At 43.1% G+C, this 19,462-nt stretch overlaps 1 protein-coding gene across 3 annotated transcripts in view; it reads right to left on the minus strand.

Moving 5' to 3' along the window:
* Nucleotides 1-19,462, minus strand: part of NWD2 (NACHT and WD repeat domain containing 2) — a 688,119-nt gene that overhangs the window by 470,569 nt on the left and 198,088 nt on the right. For 2 of the 3 annotated variants that reach the window (XM_085642291.1, XM_085642292.1), the window contains exon 2: nucleotides 3,103-3,191. In XM_085642291.1, the coding sequence (XP_085498417.1) occupies nucleotides 3,103-3,191 (89 nt within the window). Of the gene's footprint in view, nucleotides 1-3,102; nucleotides 3,192-16,814; nucleotides 16,870-19,462 lie in introns of all 3 variants that reach the window. The other variant, XM_085642293.1, reaches the window with a different exon arrangement.

The raw sequence follows: 19,462 nt of genomic DNA on the forward strand, positions 1-19,462 counted from the left end.
ACGCTCCTTGCGGTATCACATGCGTACCCCGTGGCAGCACATATAAACAATACTATTGAAAGATAATTTTAGCTAGAGCCACTCTGCCCATAACTGAGAGGCGGAGTGTGTTCCAGAACTTAAACAAGGCTCGAAGTCCCTCTATCACTCTTTCTATATTCAGCCTGTGACAAATTATACCAGTCCTGGATACTTCTTTCTTTCCATTGTGAAGTAAAGTCTCATATGTTATGTTATTGGCTCGTGTATAACGCAGCAACTCGCTCCTGGAGGAGTATATAGGTGTTTGCTACTCAGCGGCGGCACAGTAGAGTTGGAATAACCACGTTTTTAATGTGTTTTTTTTAACCTAGGGCGGTGAGAGTAGGTGTAAATATATAGAGGAAGTTTGTTCCAGTGAAAAGGATCGACCCCCAAATCTGGCAGTGCAAATGCATGTGATCCTTAGAAGTGCTTTGTTTGTGGACCTAAGCAATCTAGTGGTTTGGTATTGGAGGAGTCTAGAGTATGGATAGGTGGGAAGTGAGTACCTTAGTGCTTTATGGGTCATGCAGCAAAGATTGAAGATGACAAATATACTGATGGGCAATCAATGTAAGGCTTTTAAAATAGATGTGGAGGAAGACCATGAGGGGAGGTTGCAGATCAGTTGTACTGCTGTATTCTGCACTACCTGCAGTGTAGACAGCAGGGAGGTCTAGCTGCCACTAGCAGTGCATTTCCAGAATCGAGGCGACTTGTGATTAGTGCCAGGACCAAGGTCTTTTGAGAAGTTGAAGAAAAACAGGGAAAATATCTTTTTTTAGGAGATGCATAGTGGCAAAACAAGCGCCACGGGTAGTGCTAACATGGTCTTTCATGGAAAGGGTTTGGTCAAACTTGATACCCAAATTCTTTACAACCTGTAATAGAATTGGGGGAGGACCAAATTCCATCGGCCTTCAGACCACCGACTAGAGCTCCTGCGCTTTGCCAAATAGTACTATCTCGGTTTTCTTGCTATTCAGAGGCCGTTTTTGGTCATCCAATTTGCAACTGATTTCATACAGTTGGCAAACCGAGACTTAACTAGTTCCAGGTCCCACATAATCTTTTGTTTTGCACCGGGGGGCTACCTAGACAATAATGTCGGGCTCAGGGAGGAACCCTCCGGAATTCCTTTGTTGACTGGCAAGGTACGAGTTTTGAAGGAGGTTTGATTATTAAGGAAGTCCCTTAATAATGCACTACCATATATTCCTGCATCATGCAGTCTGCGGCTTAAGGTTGAATGAGAGACCGTATCGAAGGCTGCAGATAAGTCTAGTAATACCAACATGACTGGCGTGCCTGCATCTAGTGACAGTCTGATTGTATCAGTGACTGCCACTAGTGTGGTCTCAGTGCCGTGCATGGGGGTTATCAGACAGACGAAAAAGGAAGGACTATGTAAATGCTTAGAAAAGTTAGGCCATCAGCAAGCAAATATTAATAATGTGCTCTTTGGCTTTGAAATGTGAGAAATGCTCATTCCACAGTTTAGCAGCCAACTCAAACAAGCATTGACAAAGACTTTAGGTTTGGCTTTAGATTACAAATGTATGCAAATAGCATGTGTTGCAACTGGTGACTGGTGATACCATATTAAAGCCATTCCTATTGTCTTTTCCAAAGCTTTTTTATCATTGCCAAATGAATTGCTCCAGCAAGGGCAATGCAAGTCTTGATTAAATCAATAAGAAAAGCCAGCTGCAGTACAAACACGAAACATAAATGATTGGTTGCTGCAACGATGCTTGTATTAAACAAGGAATATAACCTGGGTGTGATGATTTTGTGTAGTTTTGAAATGTAAAATACTCCTTTGTGCATTGCAAGTAAAACAGGAGGTGGATGATACACTAAAAAGTGAAAAGCATGGAACCAAGAAAATACTCCTCTGGGTGAAGCCAAAGTACACCGTCTATGGGCCTTCTTTACAAGATTTTGCTGTAGGGCAGCGCTGCAGGCCTTCATGCTGCGCTGCCCTATGGCAAAAGAAAAGGGCAGGAATGTGCCGTATCTATCAGATATGGCTCTTCCTTTTCTTTTTTCCGGCGCTGGTGCTCAATGGGCTGCCATGCACCCTTGCGATATTTTGCAAGGGGGCCTGCGCTGCAGCGATGATTGTTTTTGTGCAAGAAGGGAAATCTTCCTGCACAAAATCAATCAGAAGAGGCCTTTTCCACTTTCTGTGTGTGCTGCAGGATGTAGCACACATAAAAAAAAGAAAAACGAGGACAAATGAAGTAATTTCTCCTCGTTGCGCCTCACTTGCGCTTCCCCGGGGGAGGGTATATGTTTTTGGCACTGCTTCAGAGTTTCGATTCCCCGAAAATCTGGGGCAGTGTCAAAAAGTCATGTTTGTTGCTGGCAACGCCCACAGCAACCCCCATTGCAAGCCCCTTTAACACAGAAAACTGTGTTAAAGAGAAGGATATTTACAAGGACACATTAAGTCGCACAAAGTGGCTTACTGCTGCCCGGTAAACCTGGAGCAGACCCCTGCGCCACCGGAGCATGGCAAAAGCGACACTCCAGTGGCACAGGCTCACTATAAATGAGTCCCTATATTAAAAAAAAGAAATGATAAAAGTAGTTCGACAAACAGCTCTTCTATCAAGCAAAACCAAGAAGTGATATAGTAAATATGATCTAATTTGTGTGCAGGTATCCCCAGCAGAGTTCTGTCAGTGGATCTCGTAGGTGTGAAAGGGGAGGTGCTGGAGCAGTTTCCATGCAGGTGCGGTGTGGTGGCTTCTTGTGAGTGCCTTGATTCTTCCTTAGAAATTCAGTAATGACCACATTTATAGCCATACCATGAATACACATACATTACAGAATAATACTCTAAATACACAGGCATTCATAGATACTACAGAGCTCATCTTATTGACAACATACATATTCCCCATTTCATAGTAAAAAAAAATAGACATTACAGCTATAATAAACTCTTAAAGTTACTAAACTGAATTGAGGAAAATCTCCTTTTCACATGAGCACAAACAGCCAGGATTCCGTTTAGACTTCATATATAGTCTGTTTGCAATTGATTATGACAAAAATATATGACCACTCTACCTGGAACTCCAGTCCGTAGTTTTCTCTGCAGAACTCCCTCAGCTTGGGATACACATGCTCTCTCAGAGAATTTCTTTCTGCTTCTGTATCTGTGATTAAGAAACGTTTCTTGTTAATGAGCGAGTACAGAATACACATCAACATAATGCCTCTGCTCATTAATAATCATTATATATTGGTGGAGGTAGGAATACTGGTGACATGCATAGGAATAGGTTACTACTGTTTGGCTGGGCACACACATTTCTTTGCTACACATGCATGCATTGCACGTGGAATCCTCTACATGCATGTGTACTGGTGACACTACTATTTATTTAACCATATACCGGACAGTGAAAGCACTGTCAATGGTACCAATGCAGAGGGGCAGAAAATGGGAGAAAAATGTGGGCTTTCGTATTTATTTTTGCAACACTGTTTTTCCCCTGCAAGTTATTTTTCGTTGAAATGTTCAAAGCCAGATTTTCGAAAAGTTGAAAATCCATGCAGGCATTTGTACTTTCCCATAAAGATGAGATTTTACACTTTTAACCAATTCACAAATACCCCAACCATCAACCTTAGAACACATCAATTGGCATAGATTCACTGGTGTACAAGTTTGCCCCCGCTCTGTGTGAAACAGTTTTCCTTCACTGCAGGATGTCCACTAGAACAGGGTAGTAGTTACTGTGAAATTCCACAGCACGTGATTCGCAAAGCTTTTACTGTGAGTAGTTGTGTCTTATTCTTGACAGAGGGGTGATTTGCTTCTGAATTTTCTCGACGAAGGCACACTGTCTAGGGGAAAATATTTGGTGAGTCTTTTACACAATGTTTTTGTTTCTTCTTTTATTATTTTAACATAGAAAACAATGTCTCATTCTGAAGACTCCCCAGGCCCTACAGCCCAAGGACTAATACAGATGAGATGGTAAAACCCTGGTGGGAGCTGCTCCCTGGATGCATGTACTGAGTCATCATCTGCATTTCTAGCCCTAAGGCAGCATGGCAGGAGCAGCACACATTATGTTCAACAGGCAACCAAATTATTTGCTGTTGCAGAAAAACTGTGCTCCTGGATTATGTGGATATCTGGGAAATACTTGGATATTCTCGAGGATTGGTTTTGAAATTTATTTGGGAAAACTGTTCTGTGAGCTGTTCGTTTGACTCATTTTATTAAGTGTAATTATTATGGAGAGAACTGAGTCATAAGCCCCTTAAGAGAATCAGACTTACTCACTGCACTTTGTAAAATATAGGAATGGCACTAAAAAACTTCTTAAGACTGTTTTCAGCCCTTGCACATTCCCTATACTCCCTTTCCCCCCAAAAAAACAGTTCCATGCACATTTCCACACTACTGCACCATTAGGCTAGGTCACCAAGATGTACATTTAGAAGAGCAGATAAGATGGGCCTAGTAAATGTTTTTGAGGATGAGAAGAATGTTTTCATTTGCATTGTTCCTTCCACTGATAACAATTATTTCTCAAAGTCCTTGGAGGCACTTATGACTCTATAAACAGCAGTGGTGTAACGCAAACGTACAGGGCCTGTGAGGTCTGAGCCTTAGGGTGGTCTTGCTCCAACATATTGCCTGCCTCGCTCCATTTTTTCTGACCTTGGTTTTGCTGGCTTTAGGACTCTGTGCACTTTACCACTGCTAACCAGAGCTAAAGTGCTTATGCTCTCTCCCCTAAACATGGTAACATTGGTTCATACCCAACTATGAATATTATTTTTTATTTATTAGGCGCAAAACAAAACATCGCTAAGGGGATCTCTCGGTGCCACAATAGCAGGCAAAGCAAAAGCAGAGACAACTAGTTAGTGATTGAACAGCCAGGTTTTAAGAAGTTTTTTAAACTGCATGAGGTTGGTGCATGCGAGAATGTGGTCTGGCAGTTTGTTCCAATTGCAGGGAGCCAGATACAGGAATGAGCGGACGCCCATCCTGGTTTTATTGATCCTCATAGGGCACAGCAACCGCCGAGCACTAGATCTCAATTGACGGGAACGAATATACGGTGTTAGCTTCTTTTTTAGGTAGCCTTGACCATTCCCCTGTAGCGTTTTAAAGACCAGACACAGGAAGCTTAAACACTGCTTGTTACCTAATGGGCAGCCAGTGGAGCAGTCGCAGGAGGGGTTCGGAAGATGTTCGAGAGGGCCGATTAAGGGCTAGGCGCGCAGCTGTGTTCTGCACTACTTGCAGCCTTGAGAGTAGATCTTCCCTTATCCCTACCAGTAGGGAATTTCCATAGTCTAGTCTACTTACTAGTAGTGCCTGGATCGGAGATTTTCTTGCTGAGAGAGGGATCCATGGAAATACCTTCCTGAGCATTCGCATCAGGCCGAAGCATGTGCCCGAGATGCTTTTCACATGTTCTTCCATGTAAAGTTTGTCACCCAACAGGTTTTTCACCCATTTTTTGGGAGTAGGGGATCACCCAGCTCAGAAGGCCACCAAGCAGTAGATCAGAACTCCACCTTTCCGAATAGCAAAATCTCGGTTTTGTTTGTGTTAAGCTGTAGGAAATTTGCAGTCATCCACGATGCCGTTTTTAACATGCAGTTTTTAAAATTTTCTCTGGACGTAGCGGGATCTGTGTCAATGGTGATTATCAATTGTGTGTCGTCTGTGTACGAGATGGTATCAAATCCACAAGATCTAATAATGGTGGTGATAGAGCACCATGAGGTTTTGAAAATTGTAGGGGTGCATCATAATCGAGAGTAGTTCGCACCCATATATATCCAAGTGTGGTACTAAACTGATCATTAGATTTGTATAAGTAATAACAAAATATGTGATTGTCACGGTAGGAGATTAATCCATGGCACTCGAGAAAGTAAAGTGGCACTCAAATGTGAAAGTGTAACCTTGTTTATTGCAAATGCTGAATGAATTGCTCATGTGTATTGTAATGCATTAGATTTGAACGTGCACAATATTAAAGTCTGCACGTGTAGGACTGATTACTTATATATTGAATGTAAGGAAATATAGTGCTTACAGATGCAATGTTATTAACTTGTGTAGTTCTGATGTATAGAGACCTATTTGAATGTCTTAGTTTTATTATGAGAGGCCTATCCGCATTTCTTATGTTAGCTGAATTGTGTAGGCCAAGATGTACTTTCCCTGGGAAGGCTCTCATTTGGAGGTAGTCAGCGAATTTCATGTACAGGGAAGGATTTTCTATTCTCAGGCTTCTGTTTCAGGTGCAAGGACATCGTCCTCGTTAGCTTAGACTAACCTTTTGTTTTAGGAGTTCGGTATGGAGGAGTGAGTGCTACAAGTGTCTCCAGGAATGCAGATAATGAAAAGCCGATACTTTCGGTGCTGAGGGAGCCTGGGACTCAAGGACGTTTCAACCGTTATTGGACGAAGTACAGGTTTCAATGGAAAATTGCCTCCAGAAGATGTTCAGCCAGAAGAGGTGTAACGAAAGCGTGTCCTCCATGTTGTGCATTTTGTATTAGGGACAGTGCCCAGAGGGAAGAGTGTCAGAAGAGAAGAAGCAGATGAAGGTAGAAGGAAGAGATCGATATTGAGGAAGGAGACTTAGGACAAGTTTGGTAGCTTTGGCTACTGACCTCTTCAACGTGAGTGCACTTCTTAGGAAGTCTTCACACGCTGACACCTTTTCTTGCTACTTTGGGAGATGCTAAGTAGGGATGTCACTTTAGTGGTAGAGTAGCGAAGTCTGACTACCCAATTTCTTTGTTGGTATCCATGGAAACTGATTTAGATATTGGAGCAGTTATCTTTTGTTTGATATTTTTAGAGTTCATCATACTTTTTATGCTTCATCGAATTAGGTTGTTGCGTAGATTAAACTTTGTATTAGTGCCCATGTATTTTCTTAACCTCGTTATGAGGTGCTTGTATGTTCAGTTATTTTTGGTTTTGTAATAAATCCCCTAAAACTTAACTCAGAGTTAGTGATTCTTTAGGGTTGAAACTGTTTGGTTACTGATCTTGTTTGGATGGGTTGGTTCTCTCACCTTTACACTCCACAGCAGGTAAAAAGGTCCAGTCGGCCGAGGATTCTTAGGAGTGGTAAGAGATGGTAAGATAAAAAAAGAATCCGGCGTTATCAGTGGCCAGGGAGGACACATAGATGTTGAATAAAGTGGGGCTTAAAATGGATCCATGGGAGACCCCTTTGTCTATAGCCGTGGTTTGAGATGCAAATGAATCTAGTTGGACCAGCTGTGTTCTGTCCGCCAGAAAGCTTTCAAATCATTTTAGCGCTATTCCGCTGACACCTATCTCTCGTAACCTTTGCAGTAGGATTCGATGAGAGATGGTGTCAAACGTTGCTGACAGGTCGAGGAGCATCAACATGGTTGGTGTCCCCTTATCTAAGGCCAGCTTAATTGTATCCGTTACTTCCGTTAGAGAGGATTCAGTACTATCTGACGCACGAAAGCCTGACTGGGAAGGGCCAAGTGAGTCATTCAGTTCAAGAAATTCAGTTAACTCCTTATTAACTGATGCTTCCAAAATTTTAGTAAAAAAAGAAGAAGTCTATAGTTCTGCAAGTCCTTTGGATTGGCAAGGTTTTTTTTTTAGTATTGGTCTTATTTGAGCCTTCTTCCATTTCTGAGGGAAAGTGGCTTAGTGATAAGTTACAGACTTCAGTGATAGGAGCTACAAGGGTCGGGGCAAGAGCTGAGATGATGAAAGGGGGGGCCTGGTCAAGAGCGGAGGCAGATTTTATTTGTGCTAGTAAGGACTGGGCTTGCTCCAGAGTGATAGCATTAAAAACTTCCAATGGGGGAGAGATAGGATCTCTAGCTTCATGGTTACGTGATGCCATGCTAAGTTCCTCCTCTATGCTAAAAGAGCTATAGATTTTACCGATCTTTAACTTGAAGTGATTTGCAAGATCATCACAGAACTTTTAAGTCAATGGGATAGTATTATTTTTTTTATTATTTTATTTATTTATAGAGCGCAACATTCATCCAGTAAGATATCACGGCGCTATGTAGCGAGGACTCATGGTAGAGGTTATAATGGGTGTAGTTGGACTGGCCAATATTAGGCCTTGAGAAACAGATGGGTTTTGAGTTTCTTTCTGAATGTTTGTAGTCAACAGTCAGATGTAGATCTTGTGGTAGTTCATTCCATTGCTTAGCTGCCAGATATGAAAAGGTACGACCGCCTGCCTTTACTTTCTTTCTGCGTTTTAACCTGGCTAGCATGTGATTGTGTGACCTTAAGCACCTCGTTGGGGTGTAGAATTCGATTTTGTTCTGAAGGATTATGGGACCGCATTGGTGCAGGGCCTTGTGAGCGTGGCTGAGCAGCTTAAATCTTGCTCTTTGGCACATGGGTAGCCAATGGAGCTGTTTCATGCACTCAGACGCTGAACTAAATCTGCTTTTATTGCACACCAGTTTGGCCGCTGAGTTTTGTACTACCTGCAGGTGTGTGAAGAGGTAATCCGCCATACCTACAGACAGTGAATTTCCATAATCTAACTTACTAATAAGTAAGGCCTGTGTGATTGTTCTTCTGCATTCCAATGGGATCCAGGGCAAGAGCCTTTTTAGGAGCTCCAGCATTAGAAAGCTTCTTCCACATAGGACCCACATATGGTCCTGCATGGATAGGGTATTATCAATAAGGACGCCCAGATTTCTTGCTCATTGCTTGGGTGCTGGGGCATCTACCAGGGTGTGGGGCCACCAGGTAGCATCCAGATTAAGTTAGCTCCTCCAAAGAGCAGGATTTCTGATTTTTCAGCGTTTAGTTTCAAACAATGTTCTGACATCCAGGTTGCCATCTCCGAGAGGCAGTTGTTCAGTTTTAACCTAGTGTCCTCATGCCTTTCTTCAATAGCTATCATCAGCTGAGTGTCATCCGCATTGGAGCAGATACTAAAACCCCATTTCTTACTGATTTTTGACAAAGATGATACATATGCGTTAAAAAGCGTGGGGCTCAGGGACCCACCCTGTGGGACACCATAGCTGATGGATTTTGGTTTAGATGAGAATAGGCCCATTTGTACAATTTGTGTTCTGTTGCTCAGGAAGGAGCTGAACCACTGAAGAGCTTTGGCGTGAATTCCTTTTTCATGAAGAATTTCCAGCAGGAGGTTGTGTGAGACCGTATCGAACGCCACAGACAGGTCCAACAGGATCAGGGCTGCAGCCTTCCACTGATCGATCAGAGATCTTATATTGTCTAGGACGGCCAAGCAAGTTGCCTCTGTGCTATTGGTGGCTCTGAAGCCAGTTTGAGAGGAGTCCAATAGTTCTTTGGACTCGAGATAGTTGGATAATTGTCTATTAACCAACTTCTCCATGACTTTGGAGAGGTATCGGAGTTGAGAGATAGGCCGATAGTTTTCAGGATTGTGAACATCCGTTCCTGCTTTCTTTAGCAGGGGGTCACTATAGCCTATTTCCAAGTTTCTGGGAATGCTGCAGCGACGAGAGATTTATTAAGGAGCTGAGTGACATATGGACATATCGCGGATGTAATCCGAGTGAAAATGAAATGAGGGCATGAATCAAGGGGGGACCCTGATTTGTCTTCCCCCATTGCTTTTGCGATCTCTTCCTCTGTGAAGGGGAAAAACTACCCATACATGCTAAGGCGTCTGGGTGGGGGGTCAGGTGTTCCCAGTTAGTTGTGACTAACGGGGTGTTAGTTCTGAATGAAGAATACATTTTACTAATTTTGTCGGAGAAGAATTTGCTGATCTTTTCGCAGCATTCTTCCGAGGGGGGCAGAGTTTGGGACATACTCGCTGGTTTGCAAAGTTCCCTTACTATTTTATACAGCTCTTTTGCCAAATTACAGTTCTCATTTATTCACTACGTGAAATAGGACTTCTTGGCCTTCTTAATAGCATTATTGTCATTCCTCCACTCCGTCTTATACCTCAACCTATCCGTTTCTTGTTTGGACAATCCCCAATACTGTTCTGTTGTTTTGCACTTTCTTTTCAGTACCCTAAGTTCAGGTGAGTACCACTTCTCGGATTGGGATCTTTTTTATTAGTTTACGTTTTAATTTAGGTGCACACAGGTCCAGTGTGTTTGTGATCTCAGTTTCAAGGCTTACAGCTCCCATATTAATCAGGAGAGCGCTCAGGGTCTTTGGTTGTTGAGGAGAAAGTGGGACTGAAAAGAGTCCTGAGTGACCAGCCTCCAGGCTCTATTTGCCCCTCACGAGGGCTTAGAAGGCTCAGTTGAGTTTACCAGCAGGCTGAGTATATTAGTGAATAGCAGGTCTAATGTGTGCCCTGCAATATGTGTGGGCCCTTTGGACCACTGCTTTAGTTGGAGAATCTGCATATCTCTTTCCAGGTGCGTTGCTGTAGAATTGTTTGCCTTCTCAAAGTGGACGTTAAAATCCTCTACTACTAGGTAGTTCTTGTATTTCAAACATGAGGGGAGTATTTGGGTGAGTAGTTTGGCACTGAGTTCTGCTTGATGTAATGGTGGGTTATAGATCACTGCTCCACCAAGTATTATGTGGCCCTCTCTGGACAACTGAAATTATAGTATTTCATGTTCTCCTAGTTGTGCCACTGCGACATGAAGGCAAGTGAGGTAGTCTTTGAACAAAATAGCCAGCCCCCCCTCCCTTCTGTCCCTGCCTGTCTTGTTTTAGTATTTTGTATTTGACAGATAGGGCATTGGCAATGTCAGGGGAATTGTTTTCGTTCAGCCTGGTTTCAGTTATGAAAACCAGATCAGGGTTAATCTAATTTAAGGTGTCCCAAATGTCAAGGGAGTGTTGGGTACAGATCTGGCATTAAAGTAAATGCAGCTAAGTTTCAACTGGTCATTTGCTACTCTGTTTGGCCGGTCTGACTGTACTAGGCTGCACCATTTGCAGCCAAGACAGGAAAACAGGCCCTCCGTATACCCAGGGTGAGCTTTCGTACAATGTGGTTTATCACTTGTTACATGTTGGGATAGTGCCAGGAGATTATCTCTCGAGTAGCGGTATGCAATACTAGGGGCTGGATTAAAAGGTACAGGGGCCCTGGCCCCTGGCCCCTGACCCCGCCCGGGCGCGGCCGGGCGCAGATGGGCTTGCCTAGTAGGATTATTAATCCTCGGGTTGGTGAAATCTATAAGAATCTTGAACAGCTCTTTGGAGGAATTTTTAGCTTCACTGATTCTTGCCCCTAAGTGGGACCTCCAGCGATGTTGCAAGTTTTTAAGTATACTCTAAGAGCCGTTTTATAGGCTGGTTTATCTTCTTCCTGTTTTGATTTCCTCCATTTCCTTTCCCATTTCCTACAGGCAACTTTTTCTTTCTTAATACTGCCGGTATACCATGGTGCAGGGGCTAACTTTTCCCAGGTCTTGCCTACTTTACATGGGGCAATAGTGTCCAGAGCCTTAGCCAGAGAGTCCTCCAGCGTTTCCAGTGCCTGGAAGTCCTGAAAGACTAGGGGTTTACTGGGGGTTTAAAAGCAGAGGTAAATGAGGCAAGGGTGACATTCCTCCATGGTCTCCGAGATCCCAGGATGTACTTATGTTTGTTAATAGCATTAGGGATTTTTAACAAGAATTTTTGTGCAAACTGGCATATTTAATTTACTTATAAGTCCCTAGTAAAGTGCACTACATGTGCCCACCACCTGTTGATTAAATGCTATTAGTGGGACTGCACTCATTGTGCCACACACTTTAGAAGCCTTCTAACCATGGCTCAGGCCTTTCATTGAAGAGCCTGCATGTGCAATTACGCTGCAACTTCGACCTGGCAATATAAACCTTTTGCCAGACCTAAACCTTCCCTTTTTTTTTTACAGATAAGTCACCCTTAAGGTAGGCCCTGTATGACCCACAGGGCAAGGTGCAATGTATATAAAAGGCAAGACATGTACTTTGAGTTTTACATGCCCTGTAAGTGAAAAACACACAATTTCGTTTTTTCACTACTGCAAGGCCTTTCTCTCCCATAGGATATCATTGGGATTACCTTATTACATCTTGTAAGTGTAATACCCAATTGTGAAGTGATAGACTTTGCAAGTTTGGAGTCACTGGCCTCTCAATTTAAAATCACAATTTATGTGAAGTCAAACTTTAAATTGCAGATTGGCAAATACCACCTTTAGAAAGTTTACTTTTGCAACCTTTAGAAAGTTTACATTTACTTACTTTAGCCATTTGCTGCCTGCTGTCTGTCTCTGTTCAGTCTGGCTTGGGTGACAGCTGAGCTTTGTGTATTCCTTCTAGTCTGCCGCACACAAAGGGAGCTTTGGTGTGTCTTGATAGACCATCCTGGGAGATGGGATGGAGGAGCTGGGTACAGCCTCACACTTACACCTGAATAGGGTGTGTCCTGCCCACACACAAAGGACTGTATAAACCCCTGTAGTGAGTCTGGAGCCAGGACAGGAAGGGAGGACCTCTGCGAATTTCAAATCTTTCTTTGAAGTCTCCCCATCTCAAAGGCACAACAGGGTATAAGTACTTGGCCTCTGACACTATGATTCTTTTGGACCTGTGACCACCCTGCCAGGAATAAGACCTGTGGTGCTGCTGGAAGGACTGCCACTGTGCTGGACTCCTGCTCTGCTGGACTCTTGACTTGCTGTGCTCTTGCCTTGCTGAGCTGCCCTGCTGCCTGCTGTTATCCTGCCTGGGTAACAAGGATGAGACCTGCATCACTTGAACCCAGAGTGATTCCAAGGGCTTACTGGCTTGCCACCTGAATGAAGTCTCTGAAATTCAAAAGATCTCCAACATTGCGTTGAGAATATCGACGCATCTCGCCCATGAGTGGTTTGACACCAACTTATTGCTACGGCTGCACCTTGCATCTTCTGCAACATTGATGTAAACCCAGATCGAGGTAGTGTTTTTCAGTGGATCTAAGTGGATCCATGCATTTGGCTTGCGATCCATCGGGGTAAGCCTGTACTTTTGACTTTGCCTCGGTTTGACGCGAACAGATATCTCATTTGAGCGCTTAGTTCTTCTTAGCTTTATTTTACAGTTTATTCTTTGAAAAATCATATCTCAACATAAACTTTTTGGACTTTTGTCGTTTTGGTCTTGTTATATTGATATAATTAGTCTCTATTTTCCTAACCCGGTGTGGAGTCTTTTTGTGGAGTTTACATTGTGTTACTGTATGAAGTGTTGCACAAATGTTTTTACACATTGCCTCTTAAGTTAAACCTGACTGCCCTGTGCCAAGCTACCAGAGGGTGCGCACAGGATAATCTAAGGTCTGTTGTGACTTACCCTGACTAGGATTGTGTATACTGCATACCTCTGCCAACCAGGAACCCAGTTTCAAACTGGGCCCCCATGTAGAACGTGATGTGGGGCCACTGAGTCTCTCATATCTTACTATTCATTGGCATTGGCCTGAATGGAGGCCCCCTAAAAGCTTGAGGTTCTCCTGAAGTGTTGGGCACCCCATATACCACAGGGGCTACAGGGATCTGTGCTACACTCCTGATAAAGTGCCACATGTCTTTGGATTGTTACAGTACTCTAAATATAGCAGCATGTATCCTACAAGACTCAACCAGAGCAGCTGCACCCCCTATATTGTGGCAATGCTTGGGAGTAAGTCTGACCTCCTCCTAGAAAAAGTTGAGAATTTCCCTCCAAATGTACAAGAGTCCATCCCTTAGAGATAACCTTAATTTGCCTGCCAAATAATTTCACAGTAAATCTGCATGAACAGCAAATTCTATGACTGGAAGCATGCAAACATACAAATATGAAAAATATAAATGTTTATATAGCTTAGGAACTTGATTTTGGTGGTTTAGTTTTCATTGAAGTTGACAACTGTAACCTGTTTGTGCACTTGTTTTCCGCAAAGTGCAATGACTTGCAGTTTAAGGACACATTGAATCCCACTTGTGTGATCTCTTGTTGCTTTGGAGGGTTCTGCTTGCTCCCTATGCTGCATTAGCAGCGCACTGCTGACTATACTGAATGAAAGCTAAATTTGGCACAGATTGCACAGTCCATCTGCTTGAGGGACGTGAAATAGAAATGGAAATTCATATTTAATGCAACATTTCTCCAAGGCTTGAGACAAATCTCATGAAAATCTGTAATGCACAGTATTTGAAAGACTGCATGATTCAGTATAACAGGCATGCACATCTCTGGATATATTCCTTATGGGTTTGAGCAAGTGAGATTTGGTTTCAATCAGTCAATGCCTTAAAAAGGCTGAATTCAGCATTAAGGGTTCAATTCTCAAAAGCTTTTGAGATTAGAGAGATGAAAAGTAGTTCTACCTGATTACTCTTTTTATATACTCCCACATGCTTTTGTGAATCAGCTAGAAATGTCTAACCTCCTATTAGTAAAAGTGCAAAGTATGCACAGTCCTTCTATTTATATGAATTGCATATAAATATTCCTTGAATATTTCAATTGTATCTCTATTTTAGATAGTTTGGTACCAATTCATATAGGCACGTGGTAGTGAAAGGGTATGGGGCCTACTCACAAACGGCACTTTATAAAAGGTTTAGCAGTACTACAAGACTACTATCACGTAGTACAAAATGCTATTCACAGACTTACATGCGGACACCTCAGACTGCCTCTCCTATCTTTTCTATGTGGAGATCTCGAAGTGATTGTGGAGGTCTCGGTACACGTAAGCCAATATTTTAGTAGTAAATGTGGGAAGCACAAGGGAGTGGCTGGGAAATGGGGAAAACTTATGGGCTTAGGGAAGATTAAGGTGAGCTTTAAGGAGGGCTAATGAAATGCTCAGGGAGGGATAAACGCCCATCCACATGAGAGCCAGCCTATTGCTAGTCGTAAACTGCCCTTCTGAAACTACAACAGCCAAAAAAGTCACAAAAACATTAAATGTTCTCCAGATCAAACCTGGAGTAAGTCTAGCACCACAACATGGCCAAGCATTGGAACTGCAACATCCTTCAAAGAAGATAATGCAAGGACTTAAAATAAAACTCCATAGGAAATGTTGTTAAAGTAAATTAAATTTATTTGACAAAATCTCAATGCATTTTCCATAGACTTCTCTAGGCAGGGCTACAGCAAAAACTGCTGAACTGAATTACACTAAATTTGGCAGGAAGCTAGTTCTTGGCCCATAGATTGTGTTTTGTGATTTGGTGTAAATCTGTTCTGTAGTTCTTGAGACATAAAGAGTAAAAAATAATTGCATAGATTGGCAGTTGGACTCACGAGAGTCTCGCAGGCATCACGTGAGAGCGCTAAACCAAAAATGGAACAATGTGACTGGTCAAAAGGCCTAATTTTCTTGTGAGTCTTCACGCTCTTCTGAGAGGTTTCTGCGAGTCTCCTGAGAGCAAGCTTCCTGATGGGCTGGCAGAATAAATGTTAGAAATTAATTGGCCGCCATTACTGTTTACTGTGAAAAGTTGGAAGTATTGTGAATATGAAGTGAAAAATCATTTAAGGGGGCAGCAGAAAAGCATGCTGTCCCCCTAGATTTAGAGAGGAGGTGTCTAAGGGATAACGACTGTGAAGATAATAAATGTATATTTCTTTTAACTAATTTTTACGATCTTGAGGGCCTCGATCGTAAATAGTAAAAAGGAGTAGATGAGTTCTCAATACACTCTATTAGCAGGAATGTATATCGTGATCCTTTTCTTTTTATAGGAAGTGCATTAGAGATAAGTACTGTGATAATGAGGTGAATTATTTGTTTTTTTAAATGTTACACTCTTGTGAGACTCTCGTGGGATCTTTAAAAGTAGAAAGGAGTAGGTGACCTTTGAATACACTGTACTATACACTCTTGCTACTAGAGGGAGAAGTATTACTGGAGATGGTGTTTATCAGTGTGTACTATTTGCGCCCATTGGCTTGGTAAGAGTTGTGAGTAGAGTACAGGCTCTTCTCAAACCTTATTACGCACACCTATTATCAGAGAGAGGGGTGTTAGCAGGGAGGACAGTCCCTCTCCACTTACTACTAAACACACCTGTCATTTGGGAGAGAGGTGTGGGCGGTGAGGCCTGTCTCTCTGAACACAACCTACGATGTACACCTGTCATCTGAGAGAGAGGTTTTAAAGGACAGGCCTATCATTCACCACACACTACTATGTACACCTACCATCTGGAACAGAGGTCTGAAAGGAAAGACCAGTCCCTCCACACACCATCTATGCACACCCATCATTCAATAGAGGCATCTCAGTAGAGCGGGTGGTGTCTCTCCACATGCCCTACCATGCACACTTGTCTTCCTAGAGAGTGATCTGAAAGGAAAGGCCAGTTTCTCTGAACAAATCCTACTACATTTGTCATAATAAGAGGGAGAAGGAGGTTCAGGCTAGGTTCGTCCTCCTATATCATTAAAGTACACTCAATTGATCCATAGATAATGGATCATGAGAAACTAGCCTAAGTCAACACACAGTGGGTTTTTTAAAAGGTGGTGGTTTTTAAAAGGTGGTGTTTTGTAACCAGTTCCGTTTTCTCTAGACTGGAGAATTGTGTGATAAAAACATGAAAACAAGCACTACTAACTGTTCCTTTTAAATAACATTAGATCACTTTCTTATTTTATTTTGAAAGGCACTGACAAGATGAGTGTGCCAAAACGCGAATACCAGCACCTACCCATTGAGGCAGGATGTATTTTTCTAACCTGCATTTCTTTTTCTCTAATACTACATGTTAATCAATAACCGTATGTATATAACCAAGTGCGCTCAATAGGCGCATGTTATTAGTCTATTTTTTCACCTTAATTTAGGTTTCTGCATGGAGTGGTACACGTGGGGTTGGATCCAATGCTGTCCTGAAGAAGAGGTTAGGGAATACATCGAAACATGTTGACAAAATATTAGGCAATATAACCACATAACAGTATATTTTTCCTGTTATTAACCCCTTTTTATCTTACCAGCTAGGAGTAGGAATACATTGTTAACACACTAGTTAGGTATTTTTATCTAACACAAACACCACTCCCCCAACACTGCACAACACATAGTTTCACACAAAAAAGTGCTCCTACGTAAATCTCGCAAGTCGTAGCATGCCCCAACGAGTAGATGTTTGGGATGGCCCCAATGATAAAGCATGTCACCTAGGGGCAACCCTGGGTGAGTGAGGGGACTCTAGAAAAGCATTTTTCTTTTCTAAATTGTTGAGGCTCACCAATTTGGTGAACCCACTGTCTGTTGACTTAGGCTAGTTTCTCAAATCCTACTACATACACCAGTTATCTGAGAGAGAGGTTTGAAAGGACAGGCCTGTTATTCTCCACATAGTACTCCACACACCCTTCATGTGAGACAGAGCTCTGAAAGGAAATGCCAGTCTATCCACACACCCTACTATGCACACCCTTTCATCTGAGAGAGAGGTCTCAGCAGAGAGGCCAGTGTCTCTCCTCACACCCTATCATATACACCTGTCATCTGAGAGTGAGCAATGGAAGGGAAGGGCTGTCCCTCTCCACTCACTACTACGCACAACTGTCATCTGAGAGAGAGGTTTCAAAGGAGAGTTTTCTCCATACACTGTTAGGTTTGAAATCCCCATTCCCTCAATGCACTTGTTTCAGGCTGTATTAGGTTAGCAGTGCGTGGCTAAATAAACAACATGTGTGCTCACGTTATGCAACCCACTGAGTTATCTCTGTAATGTGTAGGCTTCAGTTAGCAAGTGTGACTCCATTTTGCATTTCATAACTTCTATTAGGCTGCTTAGACTGTGCTCGAGTTAGACCTTCCTGTCAAATCACTTGCCTCAGCAGAACACTGTATTTCGTTATTATTTTCTATGTTGCTCAAGGCTGTTTTCAAACTTGCAAATTAATAGGCCATTTTGCCCTGCCATACTTATTTGAATGTGTGGTTACTGCTCCCATTTTAGGAGATGCTGAGACCTGGCACCGTGGCCTTGGAGCTGTGATAGCGTGTACCCATCTGGCAGGTGTTAGCTCATCCTACTGCGCTTCTTTGTTCATGTTCAGCCCAGGCCGGTATTTTTCCATAGTGGGCGTGGTTGGGGGCTTCACAAGAGAAATGATTATCCACTGTAGATGGTTGGGGGGCCAGTCCCTCGGCAGACATCTTAGGGTGCAGGTCATGATGGACTCCTCTGCAGAGTATTACTAATAAAACTAACTGCTTGTATTCTCTACTGTCTGACCGACTCTTCATTCTTGGGAAGGCATAGCAGGTGGTTGTAAGTAACCCGCGTGGCCCCTAAGGGCCATGTCCTTCAGTTGGTGCCTGAACAAGGACCCCGCAAGGTGATTTGCAGGGTCGGGTGCGTCTGGTTGGTCGGGTGGATCGGGGTACCCCACAACAACCGAGCTAAGTTCTCGCAGCTGCCCTGCCCAGCTGATCGGGCATCTCCTCTTCTGGGGATCACCGGCTGGAGTCCTGAGAATGCGAAACCCTGGAGTTGACCGTTTGGTCCGAACAGTCGACAGTGGAGAAAAATTTGACGCGACCTGAGTGCACCAAGTAAGTGACTTGATTCTTGGGCAAATGGTACCATTCTTGAACGGCACGAGCCTGCGGGCTGTGTCTTGATTCAGTCTCTTGACTGTCTTGCTTCAACGACACAAGCCGACGGGCTGTGTCTTGGTCTGTTCTGGTTTGAACTTGGTGGGTTTGCGGACCCTTTTTGAAAGGCACAGAGCGTTTGCGAACAGTCTGCCAGACCAACTGGTAATTTGGTTTCCTTTTTTCATAAAAGGTCTGGGGCTAGAGCCTGCATTCGTGAACTTGGTACAGTTTCCGGACTGCAGTGAGTGGTTTGCGGACTGTTTTGTTTTGGTGTTTGGACAATTGTTCTCTTGTTTGTTTTCATTCTTTATTTTCGTTGGTGTTATATTTGTCGGTAGGATGCCTTGTTTAAGTAAGTTTGGATGTTTTGGATGTCGGTGTTGTTCTACTGATGCTAGATTGGAAGAGAGTCAGCCTGTGCCTCCGGAGGGTTCTCCAAATTTTGACATCTACGTCAAACACAGCATTGGCCCTATTATGTTTAGCACGTTGTGGCATAAGTATACAAGGGACAATGCTGAGTCACAGTGGCCGCTTACTGGCTCGTTTGATGAACAGCAATGGAATTTCCTGAAAGATAAATTGTTCACTAAAAAGAGCAGGCAGTCGATGTTTGATTCTCTAAGAGTGTGGCAGAAAGAAGCAAAGCAGCGCAGTATGAGAGCGGACAAAGAGGACCGAAGGAGACAGACGCAAACTGTAACACAGAAAGCAGTGGCCTATGAGAGGCAAAGGGTAGAGAAAGGTATCAAATGCGCAGATAGAGAACTCCGATTACAGACTGATAATTGCTATGTTACTAGAGAGGAAGGTAAAGATTTTGTTGAAGAGCTATTGGATTCTCGTCCTCCACCACCCTATGACCCT

The sequence above is a fragment of the Triturus cristatus genome, chromosome 2_2, assembly GCF_964204655.1.
Source record: "Triturus cristatus chromosome 2_2, aTriCri1.1, whole genome shotgun sequence".
In the NCBI taxonomy this organism is placed as follows: domain Eukaryota; kingdom Metazoa; phylum Chordata; class Amphibia; order Caudata; family Salamandridae; genus Triturus; species Triturus cristatus.